Below are 19,473 nucleotides of genomic sequence, written 5' to 3'. Positions count from 1 at the left end.
GTTCTTAATGAAAGATGCAGTAAAAGATTGCTATCAAAACAGATAAGAAACCAACTACAAAGTCTATTTTGTCTTCTCTATCCGATCGACCAAGGATTCATTTTCTGCACTTCTCTAACTTTTGCAAGAACAAAATTGCCAAATGGTACAGTTGTTAGCAATAGAGAATAGGAAAATTTTATACACCATTGATATTGCTCAAGACCCAATTCAAACTAGTAAACTGTTTGACTGCATATCAAGTAATGATTTTGTTCCGTAGAAGTGTAGAATATGATATGGTTGAGACTGTGAGGCTTTTCAAACTTTAAGTATTCATTGTATCTATGTTCCCCTGTTCTCCCCCTTCATCCTATTAGTATAAAGCTAAGAATAAATACTGTCCATATTACATTCATAGTCGGCTTTCCTGCTCTCTTTCAGATGTCTAAAATGAAAGAAACAATGTTATAAAGGAGGAGTTGGTAGTCTCTACTTTTTCCCTCATCTTCTAGGGGACACGTACAACCCAAAACAGGAAACCATGTATGTAAAGCAAGTGCAATATTTATAATCTCAAGGGTAATATATGTAAAGGAAACCACGAAGAGATAACACCAGTAAGCATAAAGCTTAAAAACAATCACCACCACAAGTTCTTAAGGAAATATCCATTAAAAGATTGTCATAAAAACATATAAGAAACCAACTACGAAGTTCTCAAAGCTGAAGAAAAATGAAACTGTCTAAATAGTAGTTGGCATTAACATCTTGTCACCAGATCATATCCCACAACAAAGGCATCACTCCATCTGTGTAAAAAATAAGGCAACCAAAATAGTTTATCAAGAAAATATTCTAAATAAGCATGTTCAACACGTACAATAATTAGAAGTAAAGAGAAGGCTGCAGCCAAATGGCTCTATAGTACCAGAACCTATTTGATTGGATTTAAACAACTGAATTTGAGCACAACTAAATTTGAGCACTCAGAGGCACTGCCATGCAAGTCAAGTGTACTTCTTACAGACCCAAGGGAACTAACATATATAGAGGGATTTAAGGAGTTAGTCAGGCTAAAACTTGTACTATTAAATTGTCTCATTCTTCTTTAGAATAGACGGTTCTATGTAGAAGTAACAGGAGCAAGTTATGTAGAGAGGATGAAAGAACTCAACTGCCAGCACAGTTGTAAGGGGAAAGTTAAGTTCCTTAATAGTACCTTCTGCCGTTTTGCTTGTCCAACATCATTTTGTTGAGGAGAAGTCCCAACATCTTCATTGGCAAGCTGCACAAACAACATGCTTAGAAACTCAACTGCAAGCTTAATGGAAGGAAGTAAACTTAAGTTTTGTAATAATACCCTCTGCCGTTTTGCATCTGATGGGCTTTGCGCACAATCATTTAGTTGACAAGATGTCCCAACATCTTCGTTAGCAGGCTGCACACACATAGATTAATCTTAGAATTAAAGCCGAGGGTGACAGGGAATGTAAAGTCTATGCATGTTGTGTAACTATAGAGCAAAAGATGGCGAAAAGTTACACTTACTTCATCAGCTGATTCATCAACACTTTTAGATCCAGAAGATACACCTTTCCCTGCATTCTCAGTGATATCTTTGGTTGCTCTAGGTGTAGCAGCTTCTTCTACATGGAGTTCAACACTGGGGAATTAGAAACTTTTCAGAATTTGTAAGAACATGATATATTTATGTTCTCAAAATTTGTAAGACCATATGTGTAATAGGCAAAGGTATACTCTATACATGCTAATTTCAAATTTAGGATACGCCCAAAAGCGGATTCAGAATTTGAAGGGTTTGAGTTTGGTGTGGGTTCAAAATTTGTTATATGTACTTATTTAGTGAACTTTGAAACACATATATAGGGTTTGAGTCAAAGTTACTGAGTTCAGATGAATCTGTAACTTATGTTCTATATCCACCTTTGGATACGCCTCAATCTCTTCTATCTTTCTCTACACACCCCATACAAAAGAAAAACAAAATATTTAGTACAAGTCTGTAAGATGTAGAATTTCTAATTAATTACCATCGGTGTCTTTTGGTTGTTCTTTGGCAAATACTGTCTCCTCAAAAGAGCCGTCTTGATCCTTTCTGGATTTGCCTTCATTTTCTACATCAGATCTTTGATTCTGTATCTTCTTCTTACGATCATGTTCTTTCCCTTTCAAACCGAACATATACTGTAAAATTATACAAAAAGCAAGTACAACGAATTATATATCCAAATTTAAGAATTCATTCCGGCAGAGAGTAAAATCTTCCCTCTATAGTACTAGTGGGTTCAAAGTTGGAAAAGAATTACTATGATGAACAAAGAAAAAAGAACCATAAAGCAGTAACATTTGCTAGGTCAAATCAATCATATATATATGAAAAACACAAGTGAATAAAAGGGGGAGAAAATGAATGACAAAATTAGATTTGCAAAGAAGCAAACTCACCAAAATCCAATCACTGTCTTTCATTGTAAGAAAAATCACGAGCAAAAATCAGTGTCTCCTCTTGGCTGGTCAGTTATTCAAAACAAATCAGTTCAAGCAGATATATATAGGAAGAAATAGTTGATGTTCATCATATCACAAGATCGATCATTAAGAGTTCATATTTAAACGCATAGGCTTTCATACCATATTAAGATATCAAGATCAGCACAGCTAACAATTAAGTAACATTTAGTAAAAAAATAAAAAGAACAGACTAATGTTAGTACATACGTGATGCATTTTTTTTGTTTTACCTATGGTATCCCCACTGAACCCACTAATTTAGATTTGTGCCGCGTGCCCATTTAAGGGGAAGCTTTCCCTACTAGGCATCAAAATGCATGTTCTTGAAGATATTCCTATAATCCTATTTATAGATACTTTGATAAACAAAACAGAATGTACCATCTAGTTACTAAATCAAAAACAAAGATTTGGAATTAATGAATGGTGGAAATCAAGACCTTAAAACACCAAAAGAATTTAGAAAGAAATCTAGAATACTCTAAATCAGATGCTTTATCAAAACCTGAACGATTTTCAGTGAAAACCCACAAAAATTCATCACTCAAATCACTAAAAAAACAATTAAGATCACTGGGTTTTTAACCTGAAAAAAAAAACATAGAAGAATCTGGTTGTTCTTTAGTTAGAAATGTAACGCCTATAGAGATATAATGGTTGAATGTGAACTCACCTTTTTGCAATATTGGTTTGTTGAACATTGTCTATACTGGAAACTCTATTTATACAAACTGAGTGAAGGCTCCACTTTGACTCCCTGTAATCTATTTTGGATTCTGCACTATCTGACACTACTCTATTTTGAATCAATTAATTCAGTGAACTTTACTGTGTTGTATAAGTGAAATTACAAAACTATTTTTTTTTATACCTAACTGTTTATATATAAGTTTTAAAAAAAAAGTTCTGCGAGGTGAAAATGTTTGATTTCTTTTTTTAACAAATATAGAGAAGAAGAATTTGTAATTGCTGTGATTTCTATCAAGAAAATTGCATTCGAAATAAATATCAAACACGAATTTCGTAAGAAACATGTGTTATGTTGAAAGAAACAAATTGATAAGAATGTTGAGAATGAAATCTCAAAATCTCTTAAGAGCCCTTTAGAGTTGATTATTTTTTATACATAATAAACAAGATTATTTTTTTTACTTTAAAATAGATTTGAACAATTCGAAGTATATGAAAATATTTTTGATTTTCGGTAAAAAATTAAGATCACTAGATGATGAAAATTTGAAAAACTATTGCCTTAATTAATCTTGAATTTTTCTTAAAGCATAATAATCAATCCGATATTGATTGTTTAGATTTATTTTCTAAATTAAAAGTGTTAAGAAAAATAGTATAATTAGAAGATAACGGTTTAATAGATTGTAAAGCCCCGGGAAAAAAAAAATTGCTAAGTATTATGTTCTCGCTCAAGCTCTAAGTGGGACACAAAGATGTGAGAAAAGTTATGAAGGCATAAAATACATAAATCTTATGTTTAGAAGTTTGAATGGATGGTTATAAGAGGATATGAGTAAATTGGAATTTATTGGAGTTGTTTAAGGGATGAAAATGACCTTAGCCGCACATGGATTAAGTTTAAATGATCATATCTATCAATATATAATGAATTGAGATTTGAGCTATATATCAAAAGAAATATCTTGAAGTCTAGTTTCTAACACTTCAAACCGTTTATCATTTCGATGTTCCTATAAAGAGTTATAGGCGTTTTACTAAAAACTATCATGTTAGAAAAATGGGCTGCGTTTTGGGCGCCTGGGGCGCGGCAGGCACGAATCAAAATGTCAAAGTCAGAAGTAAAATTTTGGGGAGTTTTGGGTGGCGCTGGGCTCAAACCGTGATGCCGAAGGCGTGAAATTAAAATAAAAGGGACGGGGAGAGAGAAAATAGCCTCATTCTTTAAAAATTAAACCTCCCCTCTCATCCTCAAGTCATCCAAGGGTTCTCATACTACCTAAGGTGAGTTTTCAATGCGATTAGCGTTAGAATACTACTTCCAAATATCAACTCTAACAATATTCCATCTCAAAATCACTAGATTCTCAACAAGAACTCGAGAACAAGATCTCTCCGCTAAATTAGGGTTTCGTGATTAAAGGTAAGTTTCGTACCCGCTTTCAACCACGATTGTTAAAGAGGCTTATGGTTGATATTTGCTCCTATAAACTACTACAAGAACTTAGATTAACGATGAACCCTTGAAGGATTGAAGAATCAAATCTAGGGTTTCTATATTTTGGAAATCTTGGAACTTCTAGTATTGATTTTTAAATTAACTATGTATAGATTTGTTTGGTGAGTTGAAACCATTGGATTGGAGCAAACGAAGGTATTCAAAAGCAAGGAATCAAGCTGAGTAGAGACAATGTTTTTACTAAAGTTGTCGTCTCACAAAGATCATGCTATAAGTATTTGTTGGACAGTATAGGATGTTAATGTGGGCTCTGAATGGAACGAGTGGACTCACATTATCCACGAGAATTATAGAAAAGATCTTAGATGATTATCATGGTTAATAACTCGAGAATAGCCTGTTGTTCCATAAATCATGTCTTGTGCATTCATGACTTACATGCATTTCTTTAATGTATAGACTATGAAAATTTCTTTTACATTATTTTATGGAACTATTTTGATGAGAACTGTGGAGATATATCATTGTTTTAAATGTTGTGATACTAGAATCACTCAGAAGAATATTTTGGGAGTTTCCTTAGATCTCTAAGAAGGGTTCATAGCCTATAGCGGTTTATGTTACCCCAAAACTACTCGTGCCAGAGTAGGAGATTAATGTACCGTTGATTTGGGCACTATGATAGAAGTGCCATGGTAAGGCACAAGAACGCGAGCATGCTAGAACCTTGAACTGTGAGGCACCACAGGAATGGGGTCCAGGCGATCGGGCTGGGATCGTCTACCATACCGATCATATGGTAACATTTTCAGAATCAGAATCAGAATCAAAAAGAATGTCAGAATCATTCAGAGTCTCGTTCTATTTTTAGTGGGAGGATTGCTTTACTTACTGAGTACCGCTGTGGTGTACTGACGTTCTATTCATGGAAACCTACATTGACCTATGTCAATGTAGGCACAGATTTTGCAGGTAAGCAGGCTACGAGCTAGGATATTCTCCTCCCATTACTAGAAGATTTGCTGAACTCCATTTTAGTTCGCGGAGTTCGTTGATTCCAGAATTTTGTCTTATTATTTCAGTATTTCTTAGAGGCTTCATAGACAGAGTCAGAACAGAGTCATGGGTATCCACTTTCTATTACATTTGTTTTTCAATGTATTCAATATAATAGAATAAATTTCTTTTTTCAGAATATTATTTCATTTGAAGATTCAGAAAAGTATTTATTTTAAATCATATCAAATTGTGTTGAGATGCGCTGCATAACAGAAATAGAACAGAATAGAGAAGCCAAGATGATTTGCTCGGACAAGTTAAGGCATCGAGTATCGGTTACGACTTGTTGGTCGTGACATTGATACACTGAATCAAATAAAAATATCTGATCCTTATGCCGATAGTGCTTATAGAATAATGTTACTAACTCCTGCTACCGAATGCTAAAACGGAAATAAGTTTTTCAAAATTAAAATTGATAAAATCTTACCTAAGATCAACAATATTTCAAGAGAGGTTAAATGGATTAGCTATATTGTTAGTTGAAAAAGACTTATCAAGAGAAATTGGTGATAAGAAAATTATTACTCCCTCCGTTTTAATTTAGATGAGGTAGTTTGACTTGGCACGGAATTTAATAAAAAAGAACAGGACTTTTAAAACTTTTGATTTTAAAAGGTTAAGGGGTAAAAGCTTTTATGGGGCCATGACATTTTGTGTGGTTATAAAAGCTTCTCATTAAGGGTAAAATGGGTAAAACGAAGAGTTTAAAATTAAATTATTTCCAAATTTAAAAATGTATCATTTATTTTGGAACAGACTAGAAAGGAAAGTACTTCATCAAATTTGAAACGGAGGGAGTAGTGTCACGACCCAAAATCCGATACCAGTCGTGATGGCACCTAACCCAACCCGTTAGGTAAGCCAATTAACTACAATCCAATTCAATTAGATTTATCGAGGAAAATAAATGATAAAATAACTGAATCTTTCTACTTTTTCCGAGGACTGGTAGTACAAATCATGAGTTCTAAGATTTAGAATTTACAAAACTCGCATGAAATAAAATACATCATATGTTTGAAATAAACGTGAACAGATTAATAAATTTAAAGCTACCAAGAACAAGAGGCAGTTATGACCGGATCACGAAAACATCCTCAATGCCAGCTCCCGCCATACACCGCAACATCAGTATCCAAAATCTGCACACAAGGTGCAGAAGTATAGTATGAGTACAACCGATCACATGTACTCAGTAAGTATATTATTTAACCTCGTTAAAGTAGTTGCGAAGATTTTTAGTAAAAAGATACTCACTATTATAACATGTGCAGTAGACTAACAATAGAAATAATTATAGAACATAACAGATAATGGTACAACAAAATAACTATGCGAGGCAGTAAATGATTACTAGGATAAATCACAATAGTAAATTCATAATTTTTCTGCTGTGAGAAATATATATATATATATATATATATATATATATATATATATATATATATTCAAGATATCACATCGAATGGCACAGTAATACCTTCGTGCACTTATCTCATTCTCACCGAGCATACATATAACAGTACCAATTAGGTGAGAGAAATGTCAATAACAATAACAATAAAGTAGAAGGCACACAGGAAGCAATAACGAACACGACAGTACATATGGACAACAAAAACAAACTAGGAAAAAGGGGCATAGATGTAGATATGACAACAAGAGTGAAAACATGATATTCGCAAGTTAAACAGATAGAAGGCATGGACAACACAACAACAATTGGTATAAGGGACAAGTCAGAACAACATTGACAACCATATAGAAATCATAGGTGTAACAGTAACAATAAAGGTAAAGGCATGAATACATACACAAGGAAAAGATATCACAACATAATGCATGTCCCTCGTTCTCACCTGCACGGAAACACCCTTCGTGCCATGAACATATAGTAATATAAAACACGATAATATAACTAAAATGGCAAGGCATCACCCTCCGTGCTTTTACTCTCATCCTCATATGATAATGTGCATGATAGCATGATAATATAATTGAAATGGTACGGAATCACCCTTTGTGCTTTTACATACTTCCTCACATAATAATGAATATAAAATGGCACGGCATCATTCTTCGTACTTTACACTTTTCCTCACATGATTATGCAGATGAAATGGTACGGCATCACCCTTCGTGATTTACACTCTCTCTCACATGATAATGTATATGAAATAGCACGGCATCACCATTTGTGCTTTACACTCTTCCTTAACAAGCACATGCATATCATTAAAGAGCAAGGCAGGAAGCATAAATAATATCAAGGAGAGTATTTAAGCGAATGTTCCAATTGAACATCAATCACGGCTTTCAAGCCAATAACAATTTAATAAACCTCAAGTGCTTTATTAATCAAGTATTTCAACAAGTTTTAAAAATGATCTTCAACTCAAGTATAGAATTCAAAACCCTGAAGAATAATGGTCGTAGCGATGTATTTGTGATTAAGTATAATAACGACCAAATTTAGTACATCAATGATTTTTCAAAAAAGTCCGTCAGATTTTTAATCAAATTATAATAAGCCAAATGATGGTTTCTAGCATAATGTTCATCGAAATCTAGAAGTCAAAGAAGACATGAAACAAGAATGTCATATATGTATCACCCCCGCATATAGCAAACAATAGCAATTAGTAGGAAAAATTCCCTCAACAAAGTTAGAAAAAGTACTTACCTCAAACAAGCCGAATCCAATGTTGAGCAAGCTAAACAATACTCCAAAAATCTCATTCCGCGCATACTCTAATGCTTACAATTTAACAATGTATAAAAATTCTCATATCTGCTAGAAAAGTCAACCATAAGTCAACAGTGGGCCCATGCTTCGGAATCCAATGAAACTCATAAAATCCGACAACCCATTAAATTTTGAGTCCAACCATACTAATTTCACTCAAATCGGACTCAGAATCGACATTCAAATCTCGAAAATTCATTTTATGAAACTATAGACAATTTCACCATTTTCTCTTTCAAAATCGATAATCAAACGCCGAAAACGAAGATTAATTCATGAAATATAATCACAAGTGAGTCAAGAATGCTTACCCCGATCCACGTGGTGAATTTCCTCTCCCAAGTCGCCCAAATCGAGCTCCAAAATTCGAAAAAGTGAATAAAACGACCAAAACCTCAACTATAGCTTCTGCCCAGGCATGTTCGCATTTGCGAACGAAATTGTGCTTCTGCGGCGTCGCTTGTGCGACCAAAATCTCGCTCCCACGAAAGAACATTGGAAATCAGCCTATCACACCTGCAGATCTTTCCCGGCTTCTGCGCAAACGCATGTGCGACAAACCCCGCGCGCTTCTGCGAAATCCTCGATTCTACGATCGCATTTTGTGCTTTTGCGCTCCGAAAAATCCCACATCCAGTCATGTTTCGCTTCTGCGATGACACTGTTGCTTTTGTGGCTTCGCACCTGCACCCATGGCTCCGCATGTGCGACTAAACCAACACTGCCCAAACCAGCCTTCACCAAATATTTCCAAAATGATCTGAATCATGTCTGAAACTCTCTCGAGCCACTCGGGACCCCGTCCGAACATACCAAAAAGTCCTATAACATAACACAGACCTACTCAAGGCCTAAAATCACACATCACAACATTGAAATGAAGAATCGCACCACAATTCAAACTTAGTAAATTTTCGATCTTTCGATTTCCAAAAATGCGTGTCGAACTATAACAATTCAACTCAGAATGAACTCAAATTTTGCTTACAAGTCATAAATGACGTAACGAAGCTACTGAAATTTTCGGAACCACAATTCGAATCCGATATCATAAAAGTCAACTCTCGGTCAAACTTGCGAATATTTCAAACCTTCAAATTTTCAACTTTCGCCAATTAGCGCCGAAACCTCCTAGAAATATCCGAATGAAATTTCGGGCATACGCCCAAGTCCAAAAGCACCATCCGGACCTAACGGAACCTTCAAAACTCTGATCCGAAGTCAAATACACAAAAGTCCAGCTTGATCAACTATTCCAACTTAAGGCTTAAATCATGAAACTCATTCTTCCAAACAAATTCTGAAACATCTGAAAACTAAAACCAAAGATTCAAACAGTCACAATGCATTATACGAAACTACTCAACACTTTAAATAGCTGAACGGAATGCAATTGTTCAAATTGACTAATCGGGTCGTTACAAGTAATAACTTTGCATCTAAAAAGGTCTAGAAAAATAGACTTTAAATTAAAAAAATAATAATATTTATAAAAAAAAAGGCTAAGACCCCTCATAAAGTTTTGTTTTAAGCCACAAAATTTGTCGGCCCCTCCTGAATATTGTAAAAGATGCTTTTGCTTTTTTCTACCATTGAGTACAATGAATCTAATTAAGTCCCAATTTAAAAAGAAACAATTGAAGTTTCAATTAGTTAAACTGACTGAACATACCATATCTAACGCACTAGCTTACATGTGAATCTTATACTCTACACTTGTACGTAATTCAATTTTAATAGGTATAGGACTTGGGGAGAAGCTACAATTTTACTTATGGGTTCGGTAAAAGCTTTTGTATTTGTGTTAAAAATCCACTTGATATATATAAACTCAGTAAGCCGCCTTATCTAGAATACAGAACCCACAAACTCAAAATTTTGGCCCTGCCTCAGTGCCGGCCCAAGGGTAAGGCTGCTAAAGCAATTACTTTGGGTCTCATAATTTTTGGGGCCCCAAATTTTTCTAATAGGTTATATATTAATTTATTTTTAGAAGAATATTTAGTGCTTTAAATGAGAAAGTACAAATTTTCATAGTAAAAAAGTAGGATTAAATTATTGACCATAAATTGAGAAAAAATATATTTTTGGGAATCACTCTCTAAACCATAAATTGGATTCAATTATTAATTCATAACTCAAAAAAGATTAAAACTTTAATACAGTCCCACAACGTGTATATCTCAAGAGAAATTAAATGGATTAGATAAAATTATTAATAACTTTGCATATGAAAAACTAGAAATACAGAAATTAAATGAAATTATATATGAATTTTTTCTTTTATATAAAAAAATGGCCTCTCATTGAATTTTTGCTTTAGGCCTTCATATTTATTAAGCCGCCCCTGCCCAATTATGACCTAGTTTGATGACCACATTAAGGGCTTGGATAATTTCAGCATGGCATCCAAACGAAGAAAGAATACTTGCAAATTCATATTTGGCTTTCCTACTATATAATCTCAAGGCAATGTATGTAACAGCATATATCATGAAAGTCGGCACCAATGAGAAGAAAGCTTAAAATCCTTTGTCATAAGTTTTTAAGATCGTCACAAAATAGACAAGAAAATAACTACGAAGTTTTGCAAAGCTGAAGAATGATGAAACTGTCTATTAGTAATTGGGAACATCTTGTCGCCAGCTGATACCCGAATACACAATGTACTACAACAAGATAGGCTCCCACAACAAAGGCATCACTCCATCTGTGTCAAAAACAACAACCAAAAACTTTTTCTCAAGAAGATATACTAATTAATTAACAAGCATGTTCAGCACCTACCATAATCAGAAATTAACACAAAGCTGCAGTCAAATGAATCTCTAACTATTCCATATATCCTCTGAAGTATCGGAACCTAGTTGATTGTTTAACATATTGTTGAATATATAGTACACTTGCATAGGAAAACTAAGGGAATATTGTTGATACATCATTCCTATGTCAAAGGCAGGGGCAATCCGCCTATTATACAACCTAAATAGGTTAAAAATATTTTTTTGTATATACTGTCAAACCCCTCTATAAAAGCCTCGTTTGTTCCGATATTTTTTGGTTGTTATAGTGAAGTGTTGTTATAGAGGACATATTATAACATAATATAAAAATCAGTTCCGAGAAAAACTTGGCTTTTATAGCGAATGACTGTTATTTGGGGATGTTATAGAGAGGTTTGACTGTATAATCCCTTGACATAAGAGAAACTTCTAATGTAGTGGTAAAGGGTTCAAAAATTACTTATGTCGTAGTTCAAATCCCAAGTATGTCATTCTTATATTTTTGTGAATCTCCTTACCAGAATTCCTGGCTCCGTCACTAGTTAATGGATTTAACTAGGGAGTTAGTGAGGCTGAAACTTGTACTATTATTTTGTTTGAAGTTGAGACAGTTTGAAATTATGCCACTTTCTCATGTTACCTTGTTTTCTTCTTCCTTAAATTATAAGGTTCTATGTGGAAGCAACAGAAAGAGGTGTTATGTAGAGAGGATGAAAGAACTCAAACTGTCGGCATAATGGAAAGGAAGAAAGCTTAAATTGCAGTATAATAATACCCTTTGTCGTTTCGCATGTGATGTGCTTTCAGCAAAATCAGCTGTTCGTCGATGAGAGGTCCCAACATCTTCATTAGCAGGCTGCACAAACACATCGATGCTTATGATAAAAGCTGAGTCTATGCTAGTTGTGTAAGTACAGAGAAAAAGATGGTTGTCAAAATCCGAAACGAATAGAATTATCCATAAGATTGTAGTATTTAACATTAAAGGTGTAAAATACACTTACTTCACCAGCTGATTCATGAGCACTTCTAGGTTCTATAATTGATGGTCCTGAAGATACACCTAATATCCCTGCGTTGTCAACGACGTTATCCACAGTTGCACCTGCAGGTGTAGCAGCTTGAAGTTCACCACTGAGGAACATAATTCTCAAAAGTTGGCTAACTTCTGTTGGTACGCCACTTCCTGGCGGCACCTGCGCTTCAGTTTGATCAGCTGTGGCAACTATGGGTCTAAGAAAGTATCTGGTGTATCTAACTCGTAACACATTTGGTGGTTGTCCTCCTGATTAACAATTAAAGATCAGAGAATCATCTTTGAGAAATTTTTTAAAACCAAGTTCAGGCTCAACAAAATCTTGATGGTTTTATCCATTTTTATAGTTAGTAAATCCAACTTAGCCCTTAACCTATTTACAGGCTTACAGCCACTGGCACTTTCTTTACATTATATGTGCTGAAACCTTTACTGTAGTTTTGTATTATATTGGGCAGAGATGATTCATATAGCCGACACCGACTTGGGACTGTGACGTAGTTGCATCTGTTTCAATTTCACGTAGATATAATCTCACTAATTTATACATCATAAAATGAAAGGGCCAATTAATCAGTTTTATTATTTTGGTAAGGAAACAAGTATTTCCATCGGAAACTAGTAAGTAATAATTTCACAAAGGGACTATATTATTTCATTTCTATTTATGGTGCACATAAAACTACGTGTTCATCTTACCTTGCTCATTTGCCAGCTAGATAGCGTACAGAAATAATGTCAAATCTTATGAACTACCTACATAACGAACCTCCTATCATTTGTGTACCAACTTGACTTTGGTGCAGACGCATACCATTATCATTTACTAAACCAGAGTTGATCAGCCTGTGTATTGTTGAGAGCAGCACAGAATAAAGTTCTTCCTGTTGACGGACAGAACGTTGGATTTACAAAGTTTAATTGTCAGATATAGATTTGGTTTTAGTAGAGGAACAATGACGAGGCTACCTGGATGGACAGTGGACCCGAGTCGGTTATATAGACTGCAGGCCCAACATTAACTACGGCATTACTCTGAAAACAATAACAGACATGATCATGTTATTAACTACGGCAGTACTCTGAAAACGATAACAGACATGATCATGTTATTAAGAGAAAAAATAATCCAACTTAGTAGAGAGCAAAGTATAGTACCCCATTGTCACCCATTCGGACTCCCATCACTGTGCGGCCAAGTTCAAGAAAATATGCACCTAGATTGTTGAACATTTCTCCGATTGTTGTCTGTGCATTTGACTGAGTTCCCTGGCGCACCCTCGGATCACCCACGTTCAGAATTTGGCCCAGATTCCTTTCCAATTCCTATGCCAACAGAAAAGCCAATCAGTCAAAAATGTTCGGCTGATCTCAGAATAGATTATTACAAGTCTCGCTTAGGGTTGTCGAGAAGGCAACCAGAAGTAAGAAAGAACAGTCATTCTTTTCTTTCACAAATGAAGCAAATGAAAATAGATGATGTCATGCAAGCCGAAGAATTTGATAGGTGTGCGTAGGCACGCCACACCACTGAAATGTTAACTTTTGCACTGCAATATTTAAAGGAATTGGAGAGCAGTTAATCAAACATAAGCAGGAGCAAGCACTTACAAGAAAGCGCTGTGCAGTTTGGCTAATAAGCATATCCCTAGTGGACGACAGCAGTCTTGCTAATTGTTCTACTTCTGGAATTCCTTGTGAAGGAGTGAAAGTATTGGATGCACTTCCAAGTACCTCATTCGTATTGTTTTCTGTTCCTGATTATAGAAAATTTCTTATCCACATACCTCTAAAGTGAAAGGAAAACATAAAAGAGGAAGAGAACTGACCGTTCATACTATATTCTCGTCTCATTATGTTGAGATATCGTGATAAAGTTTCTATAGAGTTAGAGATTTCCTGCAACAAACAGACTATTATACGGTACTTCTGTACAACCTAAATTACAAATTCCAAGAAGATACTACTATAATACTTTGAACTGCAGCGACAAACCCCTCAATATTACGTTTTTGCAGAGGATGTATACACACATAAAGCATATTGAAAAACAAGAACTATAAGGACGGTCAGTATGATAATATGCAAATGAAATCACCTGTTGAGTATCTGGAGAAATCCCATCCGTAGCAGCTGAGAGGTGGAGCAAGTACAAGTACAACAGACAGGAGTAAGTAACAGCTAGCTCAAATTAGGCATTAGAACATGGTGAGTTAACTGAATAAAAATGTAAAGATACGAAGTATAATTTTCTAAAGCTAGAATAGAGAGAACTGATCATGAGCCGAAGGTCAAATGCATTAAAAATATTTGAGAAGTATTAAATGGTTTTGAAATTTTCTGCTTCACTTGCAATACAAAAGAAATTAAACAAAGAACAACCAGTAAAGAATTTCTAATGGATATTTAGGAGGAGATTGTCTACACAACTTCTCAACCAACATCATATATTAAAGAAAGCTCAGTACCAAAGGATGACATGCTCTGGACAGTGCAAACCAGATGCAAAGTATCACCATGTTGAATATCTAATTAGTGTTAAGACTCCAATGGGGAAAGAAATAATAAGAGCAAAGAGACACAGGAACACTACTTTGAGAAACTATTGTGGTGGTAAGCAAAATTGCGAAAGAACTTTAAATTATACTATACTAAAGATGATCATACATAAAGTGAATAAAAAGAATACTGTATGAAGAAACGAGGTCATTATCCTGTAAGACTTTTCCACAATAGATTAGACGCTGTTGTTCCATTGGCATCCCAATCAAAAGAGATACTTGTTCTTTCAAGCTACATACTCTCCTCTGCGTGACATCACAAATGGAGATCAGCACATAACCAAGAACCATTTTAGTGATTAAAAACGTGAATGCATGCATAAACTATGTGGTTGTGCAAACGAATATAACATGGTTTAGTGTTAAACATGCACAATTAATGTATCGCACAAATTTCTATTACTTAATGAAATAGGTAACAGTTCAGAAGTTAATATCAACAAACAAGTACCTGATTGCTAATGCGCAAATTGTGGGTTTGAGAATTCATAGTTTTTACTTTTATCTCAATCATCGAATCAATGCCTTCAGACTCATGGTCCTTTGAAGCTTCACCAGTGCGAGTCATTTCCTTTCAACAGCTTAAGCACCTGAAGCAGGTAAAAGATTTTAGTGTTTCTTGATTGTTTATGCGTTCAACATGCAGATCAAGATAATGGGGACTACCAGTTGACTATGAGATCCATCCTCAACACCAATATGAGAGCAGAAATTACAATGAAAATGAAACAATTATAAGCAAGAAGTAAGGTGGTTTAGCCAAATTTTAACAAGTTCGCTCCCAGTTAATTGGCAACTGGTCTTAACCATACAGATGGAAAGTAACATTTATACGAGATCCAGTTCCATTAACTTTAAGTGCTTACCATTATATGGAAATCTATCATTACCTTAGAACTTGTTAAGAATTCTAATGTCAACTTAGAATGCGCACATCCTAATGAATCACAAAGTATAACTGCCAGAGAAAATAAGTAGAGACAAGGCGAAAAGGTTACCACTAATGAAACACGAACAAATAAAGGAACATGAATGGAGTAGATCTTACAGCTTATGCAGCAGCCCTAACTAAGCTTATGTGCAGGGTATGTATGGTTAAAGCACGCATATGGAAGTACAAACTCCAAAACAACTCGTTAGAGTAATGGAAACTGTTCAGAACTTGCAACCGCGGAATGCATGAAATTTGTATAGTTTGGTAGGTGAATGAATTTTCAGTAATGAATAGCGCTTTGTGGATTACTCATAGAAGAAGCTATTGCATTCTTTTTGCTACTCTGTTGGTGGAATCTAAATAAATCAATATCTAAAAGGAATTAATGAAGTTTCTTTACAAGAAACAAACTGAATACCTACCAATCTAAAGCCACTAGACGTATTTTAATTTTACTAAGTATGGCCTAGTTTGAGAATGCTACATTGTAACAGGGATTAATTACTAGGTCAGGCTCATTATTACATCACAAAGATCATGCCGAATTCATTATGATATATTTTGCATTTTAAATTGAGAAGGTTACAAGATCAGGACCACTAACAAAGTAACATTTTAAATACTCACAATAGTAAAATTGAAGGAAAGCTTCAAGATTACCAAACCTGCACAATAAGTTATAATTAGCCAGTTATAAAGAAGAGAAGCTTTTGACATGCAGGTTATAAACCTCATATTTCATGAGACGTATGGGCACACATTAAACAACGCAATAGATAAAGCTATATTCAAATCCAACAATCAAGAAAATAACCAATACTGAAAGCTATTCCATTCCTCGGCTTAGATCAAATGAAATTCATTTCCCAAATTAAAGGGTGCAACAGGTGGGTTAGGTGCATACAACTTCGTATTTAAGTGGAGACGGGCAGAGGGGTGGGCTCATATTTTTCGAACATTGAGACACTGTCCCTTACTAACAAAAAATCCTATTCAGATTTTAGCACATGCATGATGCGTTTTCATTCGTAAAATAATTTTCTTGAAGAACTCAACGAACTAAAATACCTAAAGCAAAAGTTGTCAGTACGGATTGAAAAAAATGGAAGAAACACCCAAATTTTATCATCCAAATAAGGACATTCCCATATATGCGGGTTTTCATACATAAACTGAATGTAGGGTCTAGAAATCCAACTACAAAATAATTTCAGATAGCAACAATCAAACTAAAAATCAGAAGCTTTGTAGAAAACCTGAAATAAAACCCCACAAATTCATCACTCCATTCACTGAAACAAAAGGTAAAATTACTGGGTAATAATAACCTGAAGAAAAAGAGAAGAAGTGTAACGCCCAGAAGGAGAAAACAGTTGAATGTGAACAGCTATATATGAAGAAGGCTTACTCTTTTTGTAAGATTTCTTTGTGAGCATTGTCTTTATTCCACTAATTTGTAATCCACTTTGGATTATGTTTGACTCTCTGTAATCCATTTTGGATTCTGCCTACTCTCACACTTCTTCAACTTCCTGGCAATTGAGGTTATATTTTTCAGCTATAAATCAAAAATAAGCTAAAAGTTCCATATTTATTGATTTTTATACAGGCATTTTTAGTTTGATCAAGATTCTTACTATTATACTCATAAAATATTTCTTTTCTTAAAATAAACTCCCAACCGATCAATCTTTTCGTCACTTTCTCACCATCAAGAATAATCAGATTTTTTTTTTTTGGCATTATCTAGAGGGAGCAAGTTTGCATATTCTCGTAAATGAATATTTGTTTTATATTAGACATAAATAATTCGATAATAGTTCTATTTTCTATATGAATATTTTGTGCACTATTTAATTATATTCTTACTAACAAATTTTAGTGAATTTATTAATTATCGTATGTTAGTTTATTATAAAACAATCAATCTAATAAAATTTAAAACTAAAAATTTAAATGAGACATAAAAACAATTTCATATGAAATAATGAATTTAAATGTTTGTTATAATCAGTTTCTAACTAGTGTAAATAGCTTTAAGGACATTTGAGTCAATTTAACAAAAAAAAACGTTTATCAACATTTTTTTCGTCAAAGACACCAGCTACTTATTATCAGTTCCATCACTCTTATTGAAACACAATACTACTTATTTTGTTAAATCAACTTCACCACTAAAAAGTATTTGAAAAAATGCAGAAGTACTCCTTTAACTTATAGCCGAAGCCCAACTACACACTCTACACCTTCATTCCGATTCATAAACCAACAACTCAATTTAGAAGAACTCAATTATACTTCAAGTGATGATGATATTTACCGACGAAGTTGTAGGCTTTTGGGTTCTTGTGATGGTCTTATACTGATTAATCGAAACGAGCATATTTACGTGTGGAATCTGTCACGAACCAGACCGATGGGCCGCGACGGACACCCGGTGCCTTACCTAATCGAGTACTAACGTAACGTATCTTTCTTATCATACCATAATGGGTAAATGGCCAGAAGGGCCGTCATGATATAACCAGAATAAAACATAAGGGAATACTTGACATAGGACGACCAAACATAAAATACAAACTTATACATGTGACATACGGGTCTATAAGGCCGACATGATCATTTGTACACTCAAAACATAGGCCGACAAGGCCATACATCATCTATATACATGACATATATCTACAAGTCTCTAAGAGTACATAAACGTCATAAAGGTCGGGACAGAGCCCCGCCATACCAATCAATACATGTCCAAATCATACTGACCAAATAGGCAACTCCGGAGCAAGTGGAGTGCACCAATACCTTCCGTTGAGTTGATAGTTTACTAGGAGGACTCTCAACCTGTCTATCGGGACCTGCGAGCATGAAACGCAGCATCCCCAGGTAAAAGGGACGTCAGTACAAATAAAGTACCGGGTTTTGTAAGGCATGAAAGCAGTGTATAGAAGACATGAAAGAAACATGGAATAAAGAACTTAACCTGTAAGTCTGAATATCTTTGTGAATCATGAAACATTTATAATACCATGCATATGCGTATAAATGTCACATTATGCATAGGTGTATGGTACATAACATCATCAAGCCTCTGAGGGCATCCCATTATATCATCTCGGCCTCTGTGGGCGAAATCCTCAACATAGACCAGCTGATCCGGTGGTGGTGCGTATATAACGCCATAATATTTCCTCATACCCCATATACATATACTATATGCGTATATAATACCATCTGGTCATGAGTCAATATACATATACAAATGAATGCAATGTATAATGAAGTAAGTCAATAAGATCTCTCGGAATGTCATGAGACCCATGAACAGACGATATGATAGTAGGACATATGGGGAATCAAGAACATAGGCAACCCTAGTACTTCTAGGAATAGAATCATTTGTGAAAGTTGCGTGCTTGCTCGTTTCGTTGCATCATATGGATCATGCCAAAAGGAAAAAAAGGGATATCCACAACATACCTTAACTCCATTGATCCCTTAATACCTTCCAAGCAATTCTTCAAACAACTCAACTCAATCCACCATAGCATAAATAGATTCAAAATCAGTGTTGAGTAAAGGTTAAGTCCGCAACTTAAACTAGTAGCTCGCTTATGTAAATTTTGGCAGCATCTCCCCTATAACAAGAGCCTCCTCCAATACCATATACCAACAAGAATGACCA

The 19,473-nt window shown here is 34.8% G+C and overlaps 2 protein-coding genes across 11 annotated transcripts; both read right to left on the bottom strand.

The window, feature by feature from the left end:
* Positions 1–633: 633 nt before the first annotated feature.
* Positions 634–3,349, bottom strand: LOC104111910 (uncharacterized). 3 transcript variants are annotated; one of them, XM_009621711.4, is made up of 7 exons: positions 3,188–3,349; positions 2,449–2,513; positions 2,034–2,187; positions 1,531–1,628; positions 1,343–1,420; positions 1,202–1,267; positions 634–791 (listed from the first exon to the last, which is right to left on the bottom strand). In XM_009621711.4, the coding sequence occupies exons 2-7, from the start codon at positions 2,470–2,472 to the stop codon at positions 783–785; spliced, it is 429 nt and encodes a 142-aa protein (XP_009620006.1). In that variant the 5' UTR covers positions 2,473–2,513; positions 3,188–3,349; the 3' UTR covers positions 634–782. The 3 variants fall into 3 exon arrangements, with proteins under 3 accessions (XP_009620006.1, XP_009620008.1, XP_009620007.1); XM_009621713.4 differs by lacking the exon at positions 3,188–3,349 and adding an exon at positions 2,722–2,790; XM_009621712.4 differs by lacking the exon at positions 3,188–3,349 and adding an exon at positions 2,635–2,659.
* Positions 3,350–10,981: 7,632 nt separating this feature from the next.
* On the bottom strand, positions 10,982–17,388 carry LOC104111911 (ubiquitin-like domain-containing protein CIP73). 8 transcript variants are annotated; one of them, XM_070188387.1, is made up of 14 exons: positions 17,194–17,388; positions 16,413–16,450; positions 15,303–15,441; positions 14,980–15,097; positions 14,759–14,818; positions 14,389–14,423; positions 14,120–14,189; positions 13,902–14,041; positions 13,449–13,616; positions 13,260–13,325; positions 13,060–13,174; positions 12,259–12,539; positions 12,030–12,110; positions 10,982–11,181 (listed from the first exon to the last, which is right to left on the bottom strand). In XM_070188387.1, exons 3-14 carry the CDS (start codon positions 15,417–15,419, stop codon positions 11,173–11,175), a joined length of 1,260 nt encoding a protein of 419 aa, XP_070044488.1. In that variant the 5' UTR covers positions 15,420–15,441; positions 16,413–16,450; positions 17,194–17,388; the 3' UTR covers positions 10,982–11,172. The 8 variants fall into 8 exon arrangements, with proteins under 8 accessions (XP_070044488.1, XP_009620011.1, XP_033516080.1 ...); XM_009621716.4 differs by having other exon boundaries at positions 13,902–14,047; positions 17,194–17,386; XM_033660189.2 differs by having other exon boundaries at positions 12,259–12,326; positions 13,902–14,047; positions 17,194–17,385.
* Positions 17,389–19,473: the final 2,085 nt, after the last annotated feature.

Source organism: Nicotiana tomentosiformis, chromosome 11, assembly GCF_000390325.3.
Source record: "Nicotiana tomentosiformis chromosome 11, ASM39032v3, whole genome shotgun sequence".
NCBI classification, from domain to species: Eukaryota; Viridiplantae; Streptophyta; class Magnoliopsida; order Solanales; family Solanaceae; genus Nicotiana; species Nicotiana tomentosiformis.
Note: the sequence above shows the minus strand (reverse complement) of the source record. Positions and strands in the feature narration are given on the sequence as shown.